A 23,256-nucleotide genomic window follows, 5' to 3' on the forward strand; every position below is an offset into this window, starting at 1 on the left:
ACCCTCTTACCCGCGTGGATAAGAGTACAAGAGGTAACTCGATCGGTTACTAACTACTCCCTCTATAGAATATTTATAAGAATATTCTCATAAGTCTAGGGTAGTTTAAGTAAATTACAAATTGCCTCTTATACATGATATTCATAGGAATATTACTAGGAGCCCAAGGGGCAGTTTGAGTCGGTTATAAATCACCTCCCATACGAAATCATTATGGAACATTCCATATCTTCAAGTATAAAAATATATCTTCAACTTTATATAGGAACTTAGACCTAAAGAAATAAACATTGGACTAACTTGAAAGTCGGAGGGATCGTCTCGGGAAGCATATCTCGATTTTGGTATTTGTTCAAGTGACAACTCGAGAGAAGGTATTTTCCATCTCAAACAACTCCACGCACATGGATCAGGGTCACGTCATACTAATAAGGACATTAATGATATTTTTCCCTAACTGGATTCGAAGAAATAATTTTATTAAATTAACTTCCTTGTCAATATAGCATATTATGATCTTGTGAGACCTATTTTCATCGGTACTATGTCATCTATATAATCCCCAAGTAATCGTGTCCTACTTAGCGCTTTATTAATAACATGGTTAAATATAAATATATATATCTCATTTAATAATTTTTATTCTTATATATATATATATATATATATATATATATATATATATATATATATATAGTCTGTCACCCATGAACTAATAATATAAATTAATGAACCATATCTCATCTACCGATTTATTATTATTTTAATGATATCGATAAATAATTTAATAATATGATTACCACTATGGAACCTTGTCAAGTACTAATGCCCTCAGATGCAATGATGCTTAGTTCCCAATTATTAGTCATCCGTCCATGGGATCCATCCAACAATCTCATCTTTCTGCTAAACCAATGCCTCCTTGTCAAAGTTCAATCCCTTGCTGAGCCCAAAAGCATGTTCATGATTACTACAAACCCCACCCACCTATGCGACGACGGATACAGTTAATTAGTGAGTGTCTCATGATTTTTTTTCTGTGCTATAAGCATAAAAAAATAAGTTATAGATGTTTGGAATATAATTGATTTATCAGTGATTTTTTCTGTGATATATATATATATCTTTTCCAAGAAATCGGATAACTTGATTTATCAGTGTCGAAAATAATTGTTTGGAATATAACAAGGGGCTTTTATAGTAAGTATGATTAAGGGATCATTATGTTTATATACATGTATTGATGCGAAGGATGATTTTACATGTATCAATACATGTATTATGTTTGTATACATGTATTGATAAATGGGCCTGGCCTGGCCTGGCCCATCCACAAATTGCAAGGTTCATTCTCCTGCACCACCAAATTACCAGCACAATAGATTTGACACCGTGAAATCACATTTTACAAACTAATTTAACTCATTATATATATATATATTATTATTATTATTATTACAATTATTATTAAGGTTTTCTGGCTTTTGTGGGAAGGCATGTTATTAGTGTCACATCTTGGTCGTCTCGGCATATGCTCGGGGAAATGGCAGTGGATCGAGGAATCTTCGTCGCTCGCTCGGCGGCAACCCCTCAGGTACGCAAGCGAGCGCAGACCACTCAACCACTAGCCCTCTCTCTCTAGCCCAACTTCCTTGGACACTACTAGGCGCCAAACTCGTGGGATCGTATCCGTAGAGCCCATTCCCTGGTCCAGAAGAAACAGCCTCTTCCTTCGTCGCATCGCTATGGAGATCGATCGCGCCGTGAGGGAGGGCAGCGATCGGAGGCTGCAGACCAAGTACCGGAACGCCGTCTATGTGATCCAGAGGGCTTTCGCTCTCTACGAGTGAGATTCGTGCTCCCCCCCCCCCTCTCGGCTTCTTCTTCGTTGCTTTTTTCGTCGGGTGGGATTTGCGTTCGGACGTTCTTTGTGGGGGTTTTCTGTGAGTTTTTGATGCGGTTCATTTCTTCTCCCAATTCCGTGATTGATTCCTCTGAAGCATTACGAACCTAGGTTTTTCCTCGACTCCATGTTCGGTTTCTGTCGGAGAAGTTCTATTTCTGTCATGGCCTCCTACCGATGAATTGGTGAGTAGGAAACAAGATTCAACAAGTTAAAAGTAAATATTCTATTGCATAAACGACATTTAGATATGATCCGAGTTCGTACATTGACCCCTACATTGTTGTTGGGGCATTACGGCTTGCTGTTGTTGCATAAAGAAGATATGTGCTCGACCATTCATATAGACACAATACCTCCTACTAAGAGGCCTTAACAAGGAATGCTTTTTTTTTTGTGGTAATCTCCTCGCTCCTCAAAAACCCACCAAAACAAACCTTTTGAACTCTTCAATACAACTCCTGATAACTACACAAATTTCTCAACTGATACTGAAGCCATATTAAGACGTGCACAATAGATACTCTTATGACCAGTGCAAGTCAGCTCCAATTGCTCCATAGCAATTCTCTGCTCTTGACATTTATCTTACAATTAAGGTGAAGGGTCGGACCATGTCACTAGATTAAATCATCTTTCTCATCTTCTTTTTCTTCTTCACATGCTGAGGGATGATGTCATCATAAAAGATGAATCCCGCCCTGTCGCTCTTTAGAATTCAAGCACTGTTTCCTAAAAAATAGATCAGTCACCTGAACTTGTTTCGTGGGATTTTGTTTCTCTTGATTGTCAAATGTCAGTGCCAAGGTAATTGATTTAATGGTCAAATTAGGCAAGCAGAGTTGATGAGGACATTTCAGTAGTTGATTACGGGATGGCTTGGGAAAGGATGAGCAACTGCTAATACGAAATTGGCTGTGTGATTCCTATAGGCTGAACTTTTCAGTATGCTTATGTGAGTTATCTGGACTGATATGTGGGCTCTGCAACCTTCATGCTACACTGAGAATAATGTATTATTGTAGGTGTTAAAATTCCACCACATCTTGTTGTATTAGAGCAGCCTTCTTGTCTTATTAATCATGGCCACAAGTTTTACAATGAATTCTTTAATTAAAGTCGAAAACATGTTGTCTATAACATTTCCTAATTTTTCATCCATCTTGTTGATGATGGTATCAATTATAGCTATCTTGGCTGTGGAGATGTCATTGTAGAAGAACATGGATAATGCTGGAAAATCATCACTTGCTTTAATACTTAAATGACAAGATATGACCCACTTATCGGGGCCTTTTCCAGTTTGATGAGAAGAAAATGCCCTTCAGGGATGAATGAGAGCACAAAAAAAGAAATCTTACAACTGATATAATGTAGTTTTGTGTAAAGAACATAACTAGTTAACCATTTCCCAAGGGCTTACAACTACTCTATAATATGGTATTTATAAACTACTTAAAGGTATTGCAGGAGAAAGTTTTTTGTTTTTTACAATCTTGTGACTCACCGAAAACCCATTAAAGAGTTCTCCAAAGCTCTCCAATACGGCTATGGATAGCTAAAACACTTGACTAAACTGTACTTCAGTCGTACTAATAACTAAACAGCTTGCCTAACATGTACTTTAATCATAGCAGGACTCTTCAACACCAAATAAACTCATAATTGGTGTTTAGACACTCCCTGAAATATTAACCTAAGCTAACTAGGAAAATAAAACCAAAAATAGTAAAACAAGGAACCTAAATCTATTTCCGTGAGGACTTTGTGAGATAGTAAGACCATCCCTCTCCTTTCGTAATTTGACTATGAAGGGGTTGAGAAGACTTGCGTCACTTTGTGACAGAAGATTGTTTATTTTGCTTGGAAGTAGCTTAAAGTACATTAGATCAATGTTATTTGAACCAATGAATAGAAAAATAGAACCATACCTAATTAAAAACTTCCAGAAAATTTGATGAAATGACTATCCATGGATAAATGTCAGACAGTGAAGTTGCTAGAGAGAGAAAACACCTTCCATATCTTTAGACATCGAAAGGATTTGGTGAGCCACCTTCTTTATCTTTAAATTTGAAAGAGAGATATTGGTGAGCCATCTGAAGCATGTTTCTAAACAATTATGCCAGTTGTACAACTTAGAGAGAAAGCCAAGTGCACTGACAGTTGCTTAAAAATTGCATCTTAACAGGTTTGAGCAGGTAGCTTTCAGCTTTAATGGGGGAAAGGACTCCACTGTAAATATTTTCACACACATCTTTGTTATGTCTAAAATATATTTTAGCACTGGTCCCAATTGTATTTCTGTTGCAGGTTTTGCTGCATTTACTGCGAGCTGGCTATTATTTGCATAAAGGGAAACCTGAATGTTCAAATGGGAGCCTGTCAGATAGTGTGCTAAACTGTCCTATTCGGACCATCTATTTTGAGAGCCCTTGTGCTTTCCCTGAGATTAATTCATTTACTTATGAAACTGCCACTGTGTAAGCATGCTGTTCCTTGCCTTGATTTTTGTTATGTAACATATTGTTTTACTGTTTTAAGGTGACAATTTTTTTAAGCATGACTTTTGTCCAAGACTGTAACTTCAGTTATGATTTTTGCCATTCTTTTCTTTGCATAGTTATGGTTTGCAACTGGAAACTATTCACTCAGATTTTAAGTCTGGCTTAGAGGCTCTGCTGAAGGAAAAACCTACCAAAGCTATTTTCCTTGGAACCAGAATTGGTGATCCTAATGCGGTATATCTTTCCATAATAATGTCAAATAAACCATGATTTATATTTACTATCATGATTCTATCAATCCACAATGCAGATGAGACTTATAATCATTCTAAGTTAGTAATTTGTACCCACAGGTTGGTCAAGAGCAGTTCTCCCCTAGTTCAATTGGATGGCCCCCTTTTATGAGGGTGAATCCTATCTTGGACTGGTCTTACAGGTTCTTCTTGAGTTAAACCAGTTATTTCTGTAATTTGAATTTTGAAGGCATTTCTAATTGATATCAAAGAAGTAGTAAAAACACCATTTAATTTTCCTTTTTTTTATATATGCCGCTGGCAGAGATGTGTGGGCCTTCATCTTAACCTGCAAAGTTCAGTACTGCAGTCTTTATGATCAAGGGTAAGCTGCAAATTGTTTGATATTGTCATTTGCTTTCTGGCATTGTATCATTATGTTATAAATCTACAGATTTTTTTTTCCCCATTCATAGTCCTGTACATGAGTTCCATTAAAGCTCCAACTCATTGATGTTGTGTAATCCTTTTCTTTTTCTTTTTCTGGTGCATGTTCCTTTGACATATTGTAACCTTCTTTTTGTCTAATGTGACTTGTTCCTTGGCTTCTCACGATCAATAACATTGTCTGCCATCTCATCTTTTGATGCAAATGATTATGCTCATATTTTTGCCATATTTCTCAAGGTTTTAGCAAACAGGCTTTGAACATCTTTTTGTAATCACCTTCCACAACATATATATGTCACTAATAAATTCTAAATTATAATTTCCCACTTATTTGAATGGTCTGGAGTCTGGACAACATGTAGTGGTTTGTGATCTTCAGAAAGATCAGTTTCATGGTCATTGGAATACTGGATTGTTTGCTGAAACTAAGAATCCAATCTTCTTGATGTCCTTTGGTTTTATAGATTGATCTTTCAAACAATACTCAAACAGTAATTTCAGAATTCATAGGTTTCAGGTCTTTCCTACCAATTTGTTTGTCTTAAGTAAAAAATATCTTGTCTAATGTACTAAGTAAAAGTTGTGCTTTAAGTTATGCCATTATGCAAAGTAATTAATCAGCTAGTTTAACCCATGTTTCACAAGGCAAGCTAAGTGGCATACTCCATACTTGCATTTTTTTGCCATGAGCTAGAACATTCCACACTCCAGGTAATTAACTATGATCAGATTTGGTATCTGCAGTTCTACTTTTGCTCAATAGATTAACAATGACTTAGCATGATAGCAGCATTGCTTTGTCTGATCTTTTTCTATCATTTGATTAACTCTGTTATCATACTGACACACAATATTACTTTTATTTAGATATACTTCCATTGGGAGCATATATGACACAGTTCCGAATGCATTGTTGAGCATTGCTGATTCTTTAAATGCTAAAGGGACTTTTAAACCTGCATATATGCTTTCGGATGGAAGGCTAGAAAGGGCTGGGAGAACAAAGAAGATGCATCTGAAATGTAATAGTACTTCTCCGAATAATGGTGTGATCAGTGTTACGTCAAGTGGTTTCTTCACGGCATCAATTGTTGTTGTAGGTGATGAGATTCTGTAAGTCATCTCATGTTTATCATACTAAAAGGTTTTCAAATACTGCTGATTTTCTGAAAAAAAGAATCTAGTAGATATTTTGGATATTTTTCTGTACAAGTCCTTTTATTACCATGCTTTCCCAAATTATTGATGTTTTTTATGGCAATCAAAATCATCTTTTGCTAGACTGAGTTTGACCCTTTGAGTTATCTTAACTTAGCAATTATTACTTTCCTCTAGTGACAATGCCCTTCAGAATTCCCTGCAAGTGGAACAACTTCTTCACATTATTTATGAAAACGTCCTCAAGCAAATTGTGAAGTTTTTCCTGATTTGGAGACATATTTTTCATGTTCTTTGTATCCACAAGATGCCCTTTTAAAATCTTGCAGGAGACCAATAAGACAATAGATTTTGAACTGTTAGAAAACAATACATTCAGAAAATTAACGTAGTTGAGGATGTTGAGATGGATGACTGGTATTGTATGAATATTCAAAGTAAGAATCAGCAGAATTTTGCAACTTGAATGTAGCGCAAGCTAAGGATGATAGAGATTGTCCCTCCTTTTGACTTAGAGCACAACCTAAATATTTTAAGCTGTTTATGAAGCCAAAACTCAAGTATCGTGGGGCTTATACCACTGTTTTTGATGCTAGAGTTTGCTTTAACTGTAGCTCAAACAGAAGATAGTTGATAGAGTTGACATGAAAATTACAATTGCCTTCCTTTTCCCATAGTGGTTTTTATGTTTTTATGTTCATCACTTGCTGACATTGCTCGCAGATGCTGGGGATATTTGTTTATTGTTAGGATCAAAGAATGGGGTGTTATAAAATGCCCTATGGAATTTATCTGTTGTCTCTAGCCTGAAGCGTTTCTAGTTATCTACCTTGATTCTGTAAGCTACATTTAACATCACTCTTCCATGGCCCATATACATGCAGATCCATATCATTATATGGTGAAGGAAAATAGACACAGGAGAACCAGAGTAAGGGAGGCCATCAGTTATTCTTTCTTAATTAAATTTTTGCGAAAATCATGTTTATATCTTGAGGATGGCTGATTTTCTAGAACTCTGTAAATTGGATAACCTTATCAATCAAGTTATGATCTCAATAGTTGCTTGATCCTTAAAATAGAGACTACCATGAACTAAGTTTTTCTTCACTGACTCAGGGACAGATAATTTACAAACTGAACTGACTCAAATTCATTTAACTCTACTAAGTGCTTAACCATTACCCTATTTGTTTACCTTTGTGGCCCATAATCAATTTATTGTGGGTGGATGTTGCTTCCTTACAATAATCTCATTGCTTGACATGTAGAAGTCATTGTAGTGCTCTTTGTCTTGAACTGGTGTTTTGTTGTGGATTTTGGCAGCATACAGTGGGAACTGATGGTATGAAAAGAGGAAAAAGAATGAAAGACTGATACATTGTTAGCAAATGGGTAGGTTAGACGGGTCGTATCAAGGATAGGTGTTAGATCAACTGATGAATTTGGAAGATTGTGATGTAGAGAGGGCTAGGGTGGTAATGGAGAGTTGTTGGTGTAGGGCAAGACCTGAACACTTTTTTGCACCTACATATCCAAACATAATCGCTTTCATATATAATTATGTTTTACTTGTTTATTTTTCTACAACATTTAGCATATAATCATCTGAAGTGAACCTTTTGGCAGTTCTGTTCTATATATTAAAGAGATACTATGTTGGTGCACATTTGTTTTTAGGTTTGGCACTGCTGAGGACAAACTAAGTGCAGCATTGTGCAAAAAGCTCTATGGCATTGGTTGGCAAGTAACTCATGTGGCAGTTGTCCAGAATGAAGTGAGGCAACTTATCTATTACGATATTTGTTAACTCTCATAAATTCATGCTGTATGTCTCAATTTCAAAATTATGTAGACAACATGATTCTCTTCCTAGCTCTTGTAAATGTTCAACTTCTCAATTATTTGGTCATCCGAGTAACAAATGTTGTCTGTTGTTTTTACGCACTATTTTATTTAAAAAAAAAAGCAGTTTGGAATAGTTTTAGGTCAGATAAATAATCCCATGACAAATATTGAAGTGGTTCCTCTCTTTTATTCTTATTTTTGAATGTTGGCATAAAAATCATTTTATAAGAGGCAATTTTGGTATTTCTGTTGATGCAGATTGATTCTGTGGCTGAAGAAGTTGAACGACGGAAGCTTACAAACGACCTGGTTTGTTTCAGTGGCCTTCAGCTCTCTTAGAATTAATTTTTCTAGGTTTTTTTTTCAGCACCAAGTCTATGTAGAATTGATCATTGAACTTGTTTTTGCAGGTGTTCTTGTTTGGAGGATTTGGCCCTATGCAGTCTGATGTTTCATTAGCAGGTGTTGCAAAAGCTTTTGGAGTTCGGCTGGTCAGTTGATGGGAATTTGTCTGTGAACCAATAATGTGTAGTCTAAACTTAAACTATATAGTGCTGCACTGCCTTTTGAAAAGTCCTGCCATCGCAATACTTTATTTGTTCTCTTTCACAAAAAGAATAGAGTTTTATCTAATTAATTGGATGTCAATACTATTGACACATCATTTACCCTTTTATTATGATAAAATTTGCAGCTTACTGAATGGAATATGTGAAAATTATGGTGCATTGCTTCAATAAAATTGTACTATCTTTATACTTTTCTCCATCACCATGTTGTAGAGTTTTATAATTAGCTGTGGCATTTATAGGATAAGGAGAATTATAGATAAAATGGATTGGAAGGTGGAAATAGAAGATAAATGCTTTTGGAGGTTCTATATTTAAATACTTGCTAGAGATAATAGATTGTGATCTGCTGCAGTTGATTAGTTTTCAATTACAAATAATCGTTACTTAAAAATGCTTGTCATACTGATTTTTAACATGTTTTAGTGCCGATATTCGTCACATACTTTTTCTATATATTTGTTTTACTTGAGGAAGTATCAGATATTCCAAATAATTATTCAAAAATTGGATAGTTTTGGGGTTCTTGGTAATTCTTCTTAGATTCATCTTGTAAGGACATTGTTTATGTGTATTGGGTAAATTACACAGATAATTCCTGAATGATAGGTCCAATTTCAAATTAGTGCCCAAACTTCAAGGTGTTTCAATTGAGTCCCTAAACTTAAATATCCATTGCAATCAAGTCCTACCATTAGTTTCTGTCAAGAGGAATTGGTGAAGTGCTGATCTGTAGTGCAGTCATCTGTGTCCGAAACATAAACTATGGATCAGTCAAATCAAAACATTTCATGTCAATTTCTAGGAAGTGGGAAGGAGGAAAACATGAAAAGAGGAGAAGTAATCATGATAATGGAGAGGATAGTGTATAAAAAAAGAATCCTAGACAAAGTAAGAAGATCTTTGGTTAGAATTTTCCCGCTTTTTGGGGCAAACTAGGCCTACACATTAGCCTTCCATCAAGAATCCTTAATGAAAACTGAGACAATTTACAATGACCAATAAAATTTTGGGACTTGATTGAGACAAATTGAATTGTATAAACCAATTTGAAATCAGCACTATAGTTCAGGGAGTACTTTTGTTATATACTCTGCTGAATTTTAATGGTGGAGATGGATATTTGAATTTGAAGTTGCTATTTTTGCATTGAGGACATTAGAATAATAATGAGTCTTCTTTCATGATAAACTTTTCGTTTCACTTTTTTATACTTAGTAGTAGCATGTTGTTGAATAAGAACTCTTTCTTAATTAATGTCAGTGGAGCTCATAGTTGTTACTATGTCATGATCACATCACATTCGTTGTTAACCTGCACATGTATGATGCTAGACATATAATACACCAAATGTAAAGGGTATCTTTTAGTTTGCTATATTAAAGCTGCATCTTGTCCTATTTCTTTTAGGTTTCCCATCATGGCATGTCCATACCATGTCAGATCAGTATTCCATCTCATTATCTGTGATTCCAGAGTTTCAGTTACTCTCAAAACTCATGCATTGGCTAATACGAGGTCAACTTTGGCCACTTCTCAGCAAGGATTAATATATTATCCATTTATCCATACTGTGTTATCCTTTTTTAAAGTTTCTGATAGCTATCATAATTGTCCCTTTTTCTCTTATCTCTTTCTTCTTTCTCTCAGTCTCTCTCGTCCCTCTTCCTCCATCTCTTTCTTGTTGCATCACCATTGTCGTCACCTCCTTGCTGCCTTGTCGCCATCACCACCTCCTCCCTGCTGCCTTGCTGCCGTCTTCTCTTCTTCGTTGTCACATTGTTGTTCCCACCTCCCTGCTGCTGCCTAACTGCCATCATCTCCTCCTCACTGCCATGTGGCTATCACGCCTGCCTCTTCATTGCTGCCTTGTCATCACCATCTCCCCCTCCCTTTTGTGTTGCCACCACTTCTTTCTCCTGCACCTTTGCTTCTTATTCCTCTGCTGCCTCCTCTCCCTCCACTTTATAGTCTCTCTGGTCATCTTCTGAAATCAAGTGTCAAGATACCACCCATGCCAATATTATACCAGTAGTATTGATGGTTGGTATCACTGCCGAACAATGATTTTGATTCATGCTCCTTAGAGAGCCATCTGTATATCACTGGGTCTCTACTATAGTCTTCTTAAGCGTTGTGTTGTACTCACAAATTTTGGGCAATACTTTTACAGAGGAATTGGCTGTAGAAAATAACTTTCAGTGCCAATGCATGCCAAAACTGGAAATTTTAAGCTCTGATGCTTTTTTGTGGGAGGTTGCCTATTCTCTCACCAGTATTTTTTTTGCAGCAAAATAATTTGCCCTGCTTGATCTGTTCTGTTGATCTGCCTTAAACTAGGCTGTTGATCTTGCTGATCATCTAAAGCTTCGTTCATTGATTGAGTCCTGTTGATCCCCAGGTCACTGCATGTCATTTCTCATTTTTATTTGTATTTAGACTGGTATGTACTTAACTTCCCAGAGTAGCAATCCTCCTTAGCTTGTTCTTCAAAATGGACCAATGCATTTGTTTGGTCATTAAGATGCCACAATGAGCTTTTCCCAGTTAAATTGGTACATATCCTACCAGTTAACATTTCAATTTATACAGTTCAACAAAACTATTTTTTCTTCTTATTCAGCTTATAGGTTTTCAAGAACTATGCTCTTCTTTAATCTGATCTCCGAAAAAACTGGCAACTTAAATGAATCAACCATGTTCAATTACTCGTCTACTTCTGCATGCTTTCATTTCTTCACCACATGCTCATAGTGGTTAGTCAGAGATCAACTTATATTTCATCATTAGGTTGAGAAATGGATTTGATGTAGTTAGGTAAATCTATATTTTGTAAAATCATTTAGAATTTCAATCTTTTTTAAGTGTTGTAGATTCAATTTGCACCTCTGTGATCTGCGATCATAACTTCTAGGTAGGTTATGGCCTAGCATAACTGTATATTGTGCAAAAATTTCGCACTACTGATTTATGGTAGTGTTGAAAGTCCTCATTCCTTTTAATCTGCATTATAATTCTTATTAATTTTGTAGTATAATTTGATAGTTCTGTTTAATGAGACAGTCTGCTTGAGGAGACAGTTGTTTACATATAGCTCTTACGCAAACATTTTTCATCTTTATTTTGGTTGTCAGGCTCCTGATGAAGAGTTTGAGGAGTATCTTAGGCATCTTATAGGAAAGCACTGCACTGGTGACCGAAACGAGGTGATGCATAAATACTTGAGCATCTGGCCTTTTTTTTTGTCTCATCACTTCTGCTATTAGTTATTACATTTAAATATATTTATGTGAGGTTATTTACAATTTTACATTAACAAAATTTTATTGCATGTTATTTGGTCGAGGTGTTTGCTCAAGTCTAGTATGCTGGACTTATTTAGACATTGTTCTTACTGAGAGACTTATTTTGGTTGAGCTCTCAATTGGCACATGGTGCCTTGGAAGATTTTGATCTCTCAGATGAGGGTTTAAGTTATGTTATTTTTTTCAATTTAAAGGAAAGCTTCTTCTGCCAATGTCAAACTTACATTGGTCATATGTTGACTCATAGAAACAGTGTATTGTTTTATGTTAATTGTCTTAGAATTGTTAATACTCGATCTTGTTTTACCTAGCAGTACTCGTACATGGTGCCTAATTTTGCTGGAAATTGCGACAGGAGTGTACTGGGGAAAAGAATGTATTAGTTTATAATCACTACTTGGAAAGGATGTGTAAGGCATGATACTTCATTTACCACATAAACTGAAAGTAAAATTAATGGTGTCTGTACACCTTTATTGTATGTGTAAGAGTTCCCTGTAAGTTTTCCCTCACATTTTGATTTGACTATCAACATGATTTCATGACCACCTATTACATTCATGATGGTAAAACATGGAGAACAATCCTAATTTCTTACATTTTGCATGGATGTTATTGTCAGTAAATATGCTTTCTGTTGCTCTTAAAGTACATCTAAGAAAAAAATTTTGTCTATTGAATTCTCTTAAATTAAATCTTAAGTCATTTATTTGACTAGTAATTCTTGACTGCACAATCTGCACTGTTGAAATGTAAATAGTAAATACAAGGGAAAAATTATTTTCTTTTGAATAGCGATTAGTGTTTGCATGACAAGATAACAATTCTTCTGCTAGAGATTTGTTCGTAATCTTTAGAGAAGGATTTCTACCACTAATGCCATACTCAGGTTTCCTGTCATTCTTCATGCTTAATATGTTGTAGTTCCAATGGATGATCTAGTTTTACTCACATGTACTTGACTTGATGCTTGTAAATTTATCTTTCCATTTATGGATCTTCCAGTCAGTGTTTGGATAAATAATGTTAGATGTTTAGCTAATTAGTATTTGTTGCCAAAAAACAGTCAACTTTACTTTATCATCCTTTTCCAGATGGCTCTATTGCCTGAAGGCATAACTGAGTTGCTGCAACATGAAAAGCTGCCTCTGCCATTGGTATGTCTATCTTCATATAAATTGTGCTGGTTGATAATTATCTCGTACATTTATGTTTGACATTAATTCCAGAAATCTAGCTTGCATTTACTGACATGGAAAATGAGCTTCACACCTGTTTACAAATATATATCTATCTTGACATTTTAATTGGTATTGTCTTTGCAAAGAGGGATAAGTAAGACCTCACCCTGTTTTTACCATTAAAGAATGGATATAAACAAGTATGAAGCCCTCTGCATGAGGTGATGTTTGAAAGGAGAAAATGAGAATGTAGAAACTGAAAGTGATTAGAAGGGGAGGAGCAACTGAATTACAAGGTGTACAAGTTGATTATGGTGTGCTTGGAGCTGTCTAGAGTCATCCGAGAAAATATCCTATAACATTGTTCATCCTGAATAGGTTACAAAAGACGAATACCCAAATAAACAAAAGAATGAGAATTTTTTGCTTAAAAATATTATAAGCTCTTTCTAATGCAAACCAGCAGGTGAAGGTGACAAAAATGATCTCTTTTCCTTAATATTGTTTGAATTCCACGGTTGGAACTCTGAATTTCTTTTCCAATTAATTCTCCTTATGGGCCATTTGGTATCCCATCATATGGAATACAATATGCAGAGATTTGATGAAATTGCACATAATTTGAGGGCTATTCCAGTATTTACTAGATATTTTATGATTGTTTGGTGGATCATTAGAAATCATCAAGATGCACATTGCACAAGAGAAACAATGTACTTTCTATTCCCATAAATGTTTACTGGTAATATATTTTATAAATTTCCTTTTTCCTTCTTGTCCTTACTTTCTTTTTCTTATTTTTGTACCCTTCAACAGGCTCTTCTTCATGAATTTCTTCTTCCAATTTCCTCGTCTCTTGTTCTTTTACATTTCTATACCTTTTAACAAGTATGACAGTTAGATGTGAGAATTCCTAGAGAAGAAGGTTGTTAGGTCTATTGATTTCCAGTATGAAGCGAAGACAATTTACTTATATGCAGATTATCACAGAAACTATCGTAATGATGATAAATTCCATCCTCCTGCAAAGTTTATGAATGAAATTTCAGTATACGATTGGGTCAGAGCCCAATGGAATCCTCTTCAAGTCTTGACAAAGGAATTGCTTGTAACCTGTAAATTGGAAGGTCCAGTAATATATCCAGGTATGCCTTAGTATTAAGGGAAAGAAAATCTCTCGTTATACATGCAAATCTCTTGATTAACCAGCATTAAAGCCACCAAGCTGAGCTAGCCCTTTTCTTCTTCCAATCAAGATATGTTTCTACAATTTAATTGTGTTATTCAATCTTATTTTGGTATAAGTTTGCTGCATTCTATTGTGTTGCTGTAGAAAGTGCTCTTCAACTCCACATTAGCTATGATGTTGTTTGTAAAACTGCTATTTGTTCTACTCTATGCTACTCTATCAGGCTTCATCTGATTGCTTATTGGTTGTAAGTTTTCTAGCATAATTTGTTGTAGCACATCATTGATGATAGTTCCTTTATTCCCACTGTGCCATAAGTAACTTGTATGTGTACTACTGTTCAAATGCATATATCTTTTTTTTATTTGGCATAGCAGTATGAATATTTGTGTTTGCATCTAACTATTTTAAAGTTATCTTCTGCTTGTTAAGCAGTTTTCTTTGCCTGAGCATGTGTTCATTTTCTTCTATTGCAGATCAAATGTCAAAATGTGATTATTCTTGCTGCAACAAATGTTTGTGAACTGGAAACTCAATGGGATTGTCTTCTTGAATTACCTAATACCCCATTAGTGCAGTTGGCGCCATTCGTGTCAAAGCATCTTAGTAGCATGCTTTCTGATGTATGTATCATATTTCAGCTTTAGTAATTTGATAAATGCACTGCTTAAAACAAAAGTAAGTTCTTATTTTTGCTACACATGCAATAGAGTATCATCACTGCTATAAGTTGCAACTTAAGCTTCTTATTAATCAGATCAGAATGTTTAAAAGGATTGTGAACTCCTAAACTTGATATCCTTTTTTTTTGTTAATAAATTTGTATAATTGCAAATGTACATGTATACATGCATCTATATATCGTAAAGTTCTCATTACGTGCCAAAGCTGGCTCGGAAACAAATGAGGTTTATGAGGCATACCATCTTGAGTTAGGAAGTGAATTATCTCTGTTCCATCATGTAACATGTGTAATCTATGATTTACTCTCGCTTAAAGCCCCTCTACGTGTCAGTCCAGCATGATGTACTGGTACTGGGGTGTGCCAGTAATGTGCCGACACATTCTGTGTTGACCAATCCAGGTACTTTTCCCAACCAGCACATGGATGGCATTGACATCCATTACTGGAAATACAGTAGATGATTTCTATATTAGTAAATTTATTTTTGGGTTCATCAATTGTGTGAATTCTTATTTTCAAACTTGGCAAATTACCTCATCAACAATTTTAGTTAATAGAATTTCTGTAGAACCTGACCTGGTGAGTGTTCTCTAAATGTATACTGGATTTTTTTCATTACTTTTTAATCTTGAAAACTAACAAGCTATTAATATCCTTGTTTCTTGTCTTGTTGTTTGCAGGTTGAAATTGCTCAAACAATATCAAAGTTATGCCTTGAATTCCCAGATGTTTATATAGGTGAGACTATCTGCACCTACATATACATCAATGTTAAGAATTTTAAAAGAAAACTAACTACTGATTAGCGGTGTCTTAACATCTGGATGGCTTAAGCAGCTTTCAAATCTTGAATACGATTCTTCTCCTACTGATTGTTGTTGCACAATGTAGGATGCCAACGGAAATCCAGGGTCCAGTCTCTCATAAGTTTTGTTGGGAAGGTACCTAATCTAAGCATGATTACTAGATAAAAAGTGATGGCTTCAGTATTGCTCTAAATACATTTGCCTTACCAACCGATCGACATCTGATCATGACAATGTTAATACCTGACCTTCACATTTGCTTCAGGACAATACAAGAATTGAATTGGCTGCCGGGAGATTGTGTAACAGCTTCCCAGAAGGAGCATTCTCCGAAGTCAACTGTGGCTGATGCATTCAATTATTCAGGTTTGGCTGGTAGACGGAAGGCGAAGCTGATCCTTGTATTGCAGTTGGAGTGGAGGAGCCATTCTCAAAGCTGTGTTCCTGCCCAACCACTCTTTGCACTTCTGAAGCAGCAGTTTCTTCGGTAAAAGACCAATTAAACTGCTGAGTAAGGCATCAGGCTTTCCTGGTAATAATTTATTGACATCCTAAGAAACTTTTCAAGATCAATACTGTACGTCCACGTTTTTCTTGGAGAAGGTTAAGAAACAAAAAATTGAGATAAACTCAAGTGACATGTGGAATCAGACTCGAACTACCCTCTTTGATTTCGCGCTGCAGAAAGCCATTTGTTTGTCAAAAACCTACGGAACAGTGCGATCGATGAGACCCTTATATTAACGAGTCAAAGAACTGCATCAAATCCTTGGCTTTGTATCCGAGCAGGTAAGCTCTCTGTATGTACTTGAACTTATTTTTCAGATACCTGCAGTAGTACACAAAGTCGAAGATAATCCATGCTGAGAACAAGATCTATGGTTGTCCTCCTTGTAGTAGTACGTGTATATTCCTGTCAAGAGCTCAAAAGACTGTCCTCAAATACTGAATGCGTTTGTTTTGTTACGATGTCTTAAATTAATTTATTAAAAATTGAGGGTCTAAAATATTATATGATATATTTTTGAATATATTAGTCAATTTAGTTGGTAAAGATTTTGATAGTTTATTAGAAGATTTTTGTTTGAATTCATCTTTATTATTTATTTTTTATAAAAAAAAAAAAAGAAAATTAAGTTTCAAATCTTACTAGATACATTTTTACACCTTAGTGTTATACTCATTGGATGTATTATTACAGCTTCCCATCTAATATCTACCTTCTATTGAAGAAACTTGTATACGAAGTCATTTACGTATGACTCAAATGATGTGATGCATTTTGTAGCACCTGCCACAGGATCGAGCTTTTTGGTACAAGCCATCTTACCATGAAAGAGACATCCTTTGACTCATCTCTTCCTACTTTTGACAGGCGTGAACCGTCCCTAAGCCTTCAGCCTCACGCCAACTTTGGCCACAGAGTAAAGTAGATTTGGCTAAAAGAAACAGAACAGAAAGTTGATCCACATTTGTGCGTTTCGTGTCGCATTTGGCTGTGTTAAATATATATACAAACAAAATTGACGACCCGACACGGTTGCGTTATACCACCCGGTAAACAGCATCCACGTGGACTTAACAAAGCCTCCTCCGGCCCAGATCACTACTGTTGAGATTGGCGCTTTAATCTCGACCGCTGGTTCACCCGAACCGACTACTGTCTTAATTTATGCGGAAATTAATTAACCGATGTTCGAAATAAAAAACATGTACGATAGAATTTTTATAGTTATAAAAATAAAATGATATGAAAATGATGGGTAAAAAGATAATTTTAACATTCTAGTTACATTTTCGATGGTGACGAACAATAACACCGCTAAGGATTACGATGACTATTGTAAATGATGAGGGAGAGGAGGAAGAGGATGACTTAAATATCGACACTCTATCTCTGCGTCAACGTTGATACAGATGCAAAACGACGAAAGAATCGCTCGACATCGATATCATTTTATATTTGTATTGACGTTGACAATAATGCATGGAAGGTCGACATTACTGATAAATGGAGATAAATATTATGGATAAATTTTTAAATCTAATGATCGAGATAGTAAAGAAATCTTAACTACAATAGGCTAATATATAATTAGCCTATAGATTCCAATGAAAACTTTCGGAACTGTCTTAATTTATGCGGAAATAAATTAACCATGGATGTTGGAAATCAAAACGTGGACGGTGGATTCGCAACCGCATTGTAACCCGAATGCGATCTCGAGTGCCTATAAAGTCCCGTCTCGCCCTCTCTTTCATCCCTCTCTGACCCTTTCATCGGGGTCTGTATACTTTTCCTCCGTTGCAGGAGAAAGGGTAAACGTCTAGGTTTTGTGTTTTGTATCTGTAAGTCCCGAACCCTAAATTTTGGATCCTCCACGCCGCCCCCCCGATCCATTTATCTTTTCGAATTCGATCGGATTTCCTCGGCTTCCTGTAAGTTTGAGATCGATTCTTCTGAAGTTTTTGCTGGGTAGCACCTCCCTTCGGTTCAGTTTGGTGGACTCAGGTCTGTCTTGGGATTCCAGCAGGACGATGGTGTCGGACGCGAGCAAGAAGAAGGCGGCCGCCAAGAAAGCCGCGGCGGCAGCGAAGAGGGGAGGGAAGTCCGCCGCCGCGTCGTCCAAGGCGGCGGCGGCAGCGTCTAAGGTGCCGAACGGGTCTGCGGTGGACAAGGTCGCCGATGGAGTCGGATCGCTCCAGATCTCGGATCGGACGTGCACTGGCGTCCTCGCCTCGCATCCCCAGTCCAGGGATATTCATGTGATCTCTCTGCTCTTTCTCCTTTTGGTTCTTAAGAGCATGTGTTCGATAAGCTAATACGCGATCCGCCGTAAGGCCCGATTTTGAAGATTGAAATTGCGATTTTAGTACTATGATCTATGAGTCTGAAGGATAATAAATCATGGATTATTAACTCAAGATAGGCTCATGTTCGAGAATCCAAAAATGAAAATTCAATTTTCTTGGATGTCAGTTAGGCAGGTTTCTGTGATTTTTCGTACGGATGATCTCCATGGGAAACGGATGTATTTAGATAGTTTTATGTCGTTCGCTGCTTGGATTTTGATCAGAACGCAATGTTTCTTTGAAGGATTCTTTTGATGTTCACTGTTGTTTCTTAGGTTGGAGAATCCTTTTTCTATATAGATAGTCAGTAATGTTTGTGTTGGCAAAGTTGTTGGAAGGTCTGACTGAAAAGAGCGTATCTGAATCTTGCTGAGGGACACACCGTAGCCCTTCATGGCTTAGACACTCTGGCTTTCTGACATATTTTAGTTAAAGAGACAAAGAACAAACTCAGGATCGGAAATTGCTGTTAGAGTGAGCTAGCACAGAACTTTTCTATATTTACCGGTCTCCATGAACCCTTGAGCCTAAAGTTCTTATAAGAATCCAAAAATTATTGTGAATTTCATTCTGTATTCTCCTACTATTGACCTATTCGATTATGAAAGACCTTTAGTGTTAGACCTTGTATCAATTTCTTGAAGTTCTTAAGGGTGGCCTTAATGAAAAATGATGGAAATGAAGTGTAGTGAGATATATTTAACCAATATATTGTTTGTGTCAAAACAATTTTGAGGAAGAAAGATAAATTATTAATTATACAACAAGAGAGCAATAGTTAACTAAGCTTTATCCTGATTATTGAACACCAGGATCTTGAAGCATAAAAATAATGAGTTTATAAGTTGTTTTTTTATCATTCAACACTAGCATCTTGGAGTTTTAAACTAAAGATTTTGTATGTTGTTTTTCGATTTTTTAACACCAGGATCTTCGAACTATAAACTAGATTTTTGGACTCCAGGATCTTGAAGTTTGATAAATTCTTTGTTGTTTATGATTGTCATGTTTCTATCTACTTGACAGGAGTATCCACTTAAGCATACTTTTTTTAAAAAAAATTGTCACTATCAAAAGCAATAGGAACATTTTGATTTTGTCATGGTCCATTGCCCTCCTTGATGGCAACGCTTGGTTTTGACGAGGTGTTACATTTTGTAATTGTTCTTGGACACTGATAACCAATCAACTGACATATTTACAACTATTTAGATGCTTCCCTGGGTTCATATAAACTAAGCTGGTGATTTACAATTTCTGAACTTGAAATGATCAAATTGTATCTGCAACCATTTTATTGCAATACTTCTTTTCCTTTTTTTGTTCGTTACTTCCTGTACATTTTAGTCACCAACTTCTCTCCCCATGTCATAGCTTCTCAATGCTCATCTTAGGAAATTTGTCTTGGTTGTGTACCTATCTGGTAATCTTTCAATATTTTGTTTCATGAAAACTTGTATCCACATGTTGCTGAAAAGCCTTAAATAATTATTGGATACTTGAGTTCGGACATCGATATGGAATTATGAAAATACCAGCCAATTCAGGTTATTTAAGACACAATTATGTCTCACAAACAAATATGTTTAATGTACTAGATATACAGACAACGAGTGCAAATATTTGGAACCCGTTATAAACTGATTAACATATTTGCTGCTTTGAATATTTTTATTCATTATGTATTTTGGTTTCCGTTTCATATTCTTTGAATTATTCTCTTTCTGATATGGTTGCAAATTGTTCACTTTCCAGATCGAGTCCTTATCATTAACCTTTCATGGGCATGACCTCATAGTGGATTCTGAGTTAGAGCTCAACTATGGCAGGTATTGTATATTGATCTACTTTATGATGCTGGAATTATATTTGACCCCCTGATTTATTGGTCATGCTAATCTGTTCTACATGTAGGCGCTATGGTTTGTTAGGACTAAATGGCTGTGGGAAGTCAACTCTCCTGTCAGCAATAGGATGCAGAGAGCTCCCTATTCCTGACCACATGGATATATATCACCTTACGAGGGAGATTGAAGCTTCAGACATGTCTTCTTTGGAGGCTGTGATCAGCTGTGATGAAGAAAGATTGAAGTTGGAGAAAGAAGTTGAATTGTTAGCTGGCGAGGTTTGTCTGTGGGCACAATTTATTATATTTGTCATTGATCAGATATTTTTGGGACAAGTTTTGACTGTCTTATTATAGGATGGAGGTGGTGGTGAAGCGTTGGATCGTATCTACGAGCGATTGGAAGCACTGGATGCATCAACCGCTGAGAAGCGGGCTGCTGAGATTTTGTATGGGCTTGGTTTTAATAAACAAATGCAAGCAAAGAAAACCCGGGACTTCTCTGGTGGGTGGCGTATGAGGATTGCATTGGCTAGAGCATTGTTCATGAATCCAACTATCCTTTTGCTTGATGAACCCACCAATCATCTTGGTAAAGTATCAAGTTCTTATTCTCTTAATCAGCAAATTAATGGTTTTCGGTGTTCTGTATCCATACTTGGTAATATGATGAGATTAATCATTATTCCATTCGATTCTGCCTTTACATTTTGTTTTATTACTTTAAAATTGGTAGAAAAATTCATGTTGGACACCTTTTGACAAGTTTAATGGGCCATGCCAAGTTTGATATATAAATGCAAACTCATTTTAGCATGGGTCCTTGGGAACAATTACAAGTGGCATCTTGCGTATGCTGTCTGAGTTGCTTTCATGATTCAAATGAAGCTAAGGTTTGCTTGGTCTTGTTTTTCCTTATGCAGACTTGGAAGCATGTGTCTGGCTAGAAGAGACTCTGAAAAAGTTTGATCGTATCCTAGTCGTGGTATCACACTCTCAGGATTTTCTTAATGGCGTCTGTACCAACATCATACACATGCAGAACAAGAAGCTAAAATTCTACACTGGCAATTATGACCAGTATGTCCAGACTCGGTCTGAGCTGGAAGAAAATCAAATGAAGCAGTACAAGTGGGAGCAGGAGCAAATTGCTTCGATGAAGGAGTACATTGCTCGGTTTGGTCATGGTTCTGCTAAGCTGGCTCGGCAAGCCCAGAGTAAGGAAAAAACTCTTGCCAAGATGGAGCGTGGTGGACTAACAGAAAAGGTGGTGAAGGACAAAGTACTGGTATTCCGCTTCACAGATGTTGGTAAACTTCCCCCACCAGTCCTGCAGTTTGTGGGAGTCACTTTTGGCTACACTCCAGATAACCTCATTTATAAGAACCTTGATTTTGGTGTGGACCTCGACTCCAGAATAGCCTTGGTAGGGCCTAATGGTGCTGGGAAGAGCACATTGCTCAAGCTGATGACCGGTGATCTTGCTCCTTTGGATGGAATGGTTAGGCGGCACAATCATCTCAGGATTGCCCAGTTCCATCAGCATCTGGCCGAGAAGCTTGATCTAGAGATGCCGGCGCTCCAGTATATGATGAAGGAGTACCCAGGAAACGAGGAAGAGAAGATGAGGGCTGCGATCGGGAAGTTTGGGTTGTCAGGAAAGGCACAGGTGATGCCGATGAATAACTTGTCAGATGGTCAGAGGAGCAGGGTGATCTTTGCTTGGCTGGCCTGGAGGCAACCGCATCTGCTGCTGCTTGATGAGCCCACGAATCATCTGGATATCGAGACGATCGATTCCCTGGCGGAAGCACTGAACGAGTGGGATGGGGGTCTGGTTTTGGTGAGCCATGACTTCAGATTGATCAACCAGGTGGCCCAGGAGATATGGGTCTGCGAGAATCAAGCGGCCACAAGGTGGGAGGGTGACATTATGGACTTCAAGGAGCATCTGAGGAGCAAGTCTGAGTTCTCTGACTGATATGTGAAAGGAGAGCAGCTAAAGGTTTAGCATTTTTATTCCATGACTACGCTAATCATCTTAGTTGATTTTTACAGTTACGTATCACTTTGATCTACCCTTTCGAATGCTATTATTATATGGCTCCTAGGCAGAAGCCTCTACTATGTTGGTAGCACAAGTACTCCACACTATGGTCGATTACCTTTTGTTACAAGCACACTATGTTATTTGTCGTCTTATCTGTACTATCACCTATGTTGCATTTGCGATCTAAACATGAACGAGATGATGATTAGTAAAGAATTACTCTGTTTGAATTCGATTCTCCTGTGGTGAAAGATCACACAATAGTAGTTTGGTTTTATTCACAATTTGTGCTTTATGGAAAAACAAAAACACTACGTCCATACTTTCGAAATTGAACTCCGAAGGAGTGCCACACCCTTTTTTCTAGTTGCCTAGTCGTTCTGCACACCGAGAGCTGCAGAAGGTGCTCAGGAGATGGATCGCCTCCTTCGGTGGCGGTGGCGAGTCTGTGATCCGAACACGAGTGGTGGGCTCGATGCTGTACTCGCTCGGTGGTGTGACGTCGTCTTCTTCTCCCATGCTTGCTAAATTGCACCTTGCAAATGACTAGTATAGTTAAACCCTTAATCTTGCCAAATTAGATTTGGATTTGACCCGAAAATAAATGTTGAACCCGAGCCGAACATGGGCTACCGTCCTTCAAGATTCGTGCAACCGCTTGCTCTGTGCCATC

General features: G+C 36.9%; 2 protein-coding genes across 2 annotated transcripts; both read left to right on the plus strand.

The window, feature by feature from the left end:
• The first annotated feature begins 1,538 nt into the window (after positions 1–1,538).
• On the plus strand, positions 1,539–16,463 carry LOC135595339 (uncharacterized). The gene is made up of 16 exons (XM_065086147.1): positions 1,539–1,846; positions 4,095–4,140; positions 4,217–4,386; positions 4,527–4,644; positions 4,764–4,846; positions 4,969–5,028; positions 5,961–6,206; positions 7,932–8,028; positions 8,358–8,408; positions 8,510–8,590; positions 11,803–11,874; positions 13,068–13,130; positions 14,820–14,966; positions 15,709–15,766; positions 15,920–15,969; positions 16,100–16,463. Exons 1-16 carry the CDS (start codon positions 1,746–1,748, stop codon positions 16,181–16,183), a joined length of 1,527 nt encoding a protein of 508 aa, XP_064942219.1. The 5' UTR covers positions 1,539–1,745; the 3' UTR covers positions 16,184–16,463.
• A 1,637-nt stretch (positions 16,464–18,100) lies between these two features.
• Positions 18,101–22,813, plus strand: LOC135595340 (ABC transporter F family member 1-like). Its single transcript, XM_065086149.1, has 6 exons — positions 18,101–18,273; positions 18,366–18,600; positions 20,443–20,516; positions 20,602–20,812; positions 20,891–21,125; positions 21,457–22,813. Exons 2-6 carry the CDS (start codon positions 18,373–18,375, stop codon positions 22,512–22,514), a joined length of 1,806 nt encoding a protein of 601 aa, XP_064942221.1. The 5' UTR covers positions 18,101–18,273; positions 18,366–18,372; the 3' UTR covers positions 22,515–22,813.
• The last annotated feature ends 443 nt before the right edge of the window (positions 22,814–23,256 follow it).

Source organism: Musa acuminata, chromosome BXJ1-10 (assembly GCF_036884655.1).
Source record: "Musa acuminata AAA Group cultivar baxijiao chromosome BXJ1-10, Cavendish_Baxijiao_AAA, whole genome shotgun sequence".
NCBI lineage: Eukaryota > Viridiplantae > Streptophyta > Magnoliopsida > Zingiberales > Musaceae > Musa > Musa acuminata.

Coding starts and splice junctions, on each gene's coding strand:
- LOC135595339 (XM_065086147.1), top strand. CDS start 1,746: ATGGAGATCGATCGCGCCGTGAGGGAGGGCAGCGATCGGAGGCTGCAG. Junction 8,409..8,509: donor GGAAGCTTACAAACGACCTG/GTTTGTTTCAGT, acceptor TTGTTTTTGCAG/GTGTTCTTGTTTGGAGGATT. Junction 11,875..13,067: donor GCACTGGTGACCGAAACGAG/GTGATGCATAAA, acceptor ATCCTTTTCCAG/ATGGCTCTATTGCCTGAAGG.
- LOC135595340 (XM_065086149.1), top strand. CDS start 18,373: ATGGTGTCGGACGCGAGCAAGAAGAAGGCGGCCGCCAAGAAAGCCGCG. Junction 18,601..20,442: donor CCCAGTCCAGGGATATTCAT/GTGATCTCTCTG, acceptor TTCACTTTCCAG/ATCGAGTCCTTATCATTAAC. Junction 21,126..21,456: donor TGAACCCACCAATCATCTTG/GTAAAGTATCAA, acceptor TTCCTTATGCAG/ACTTGGAAGCATGTGTCTGG.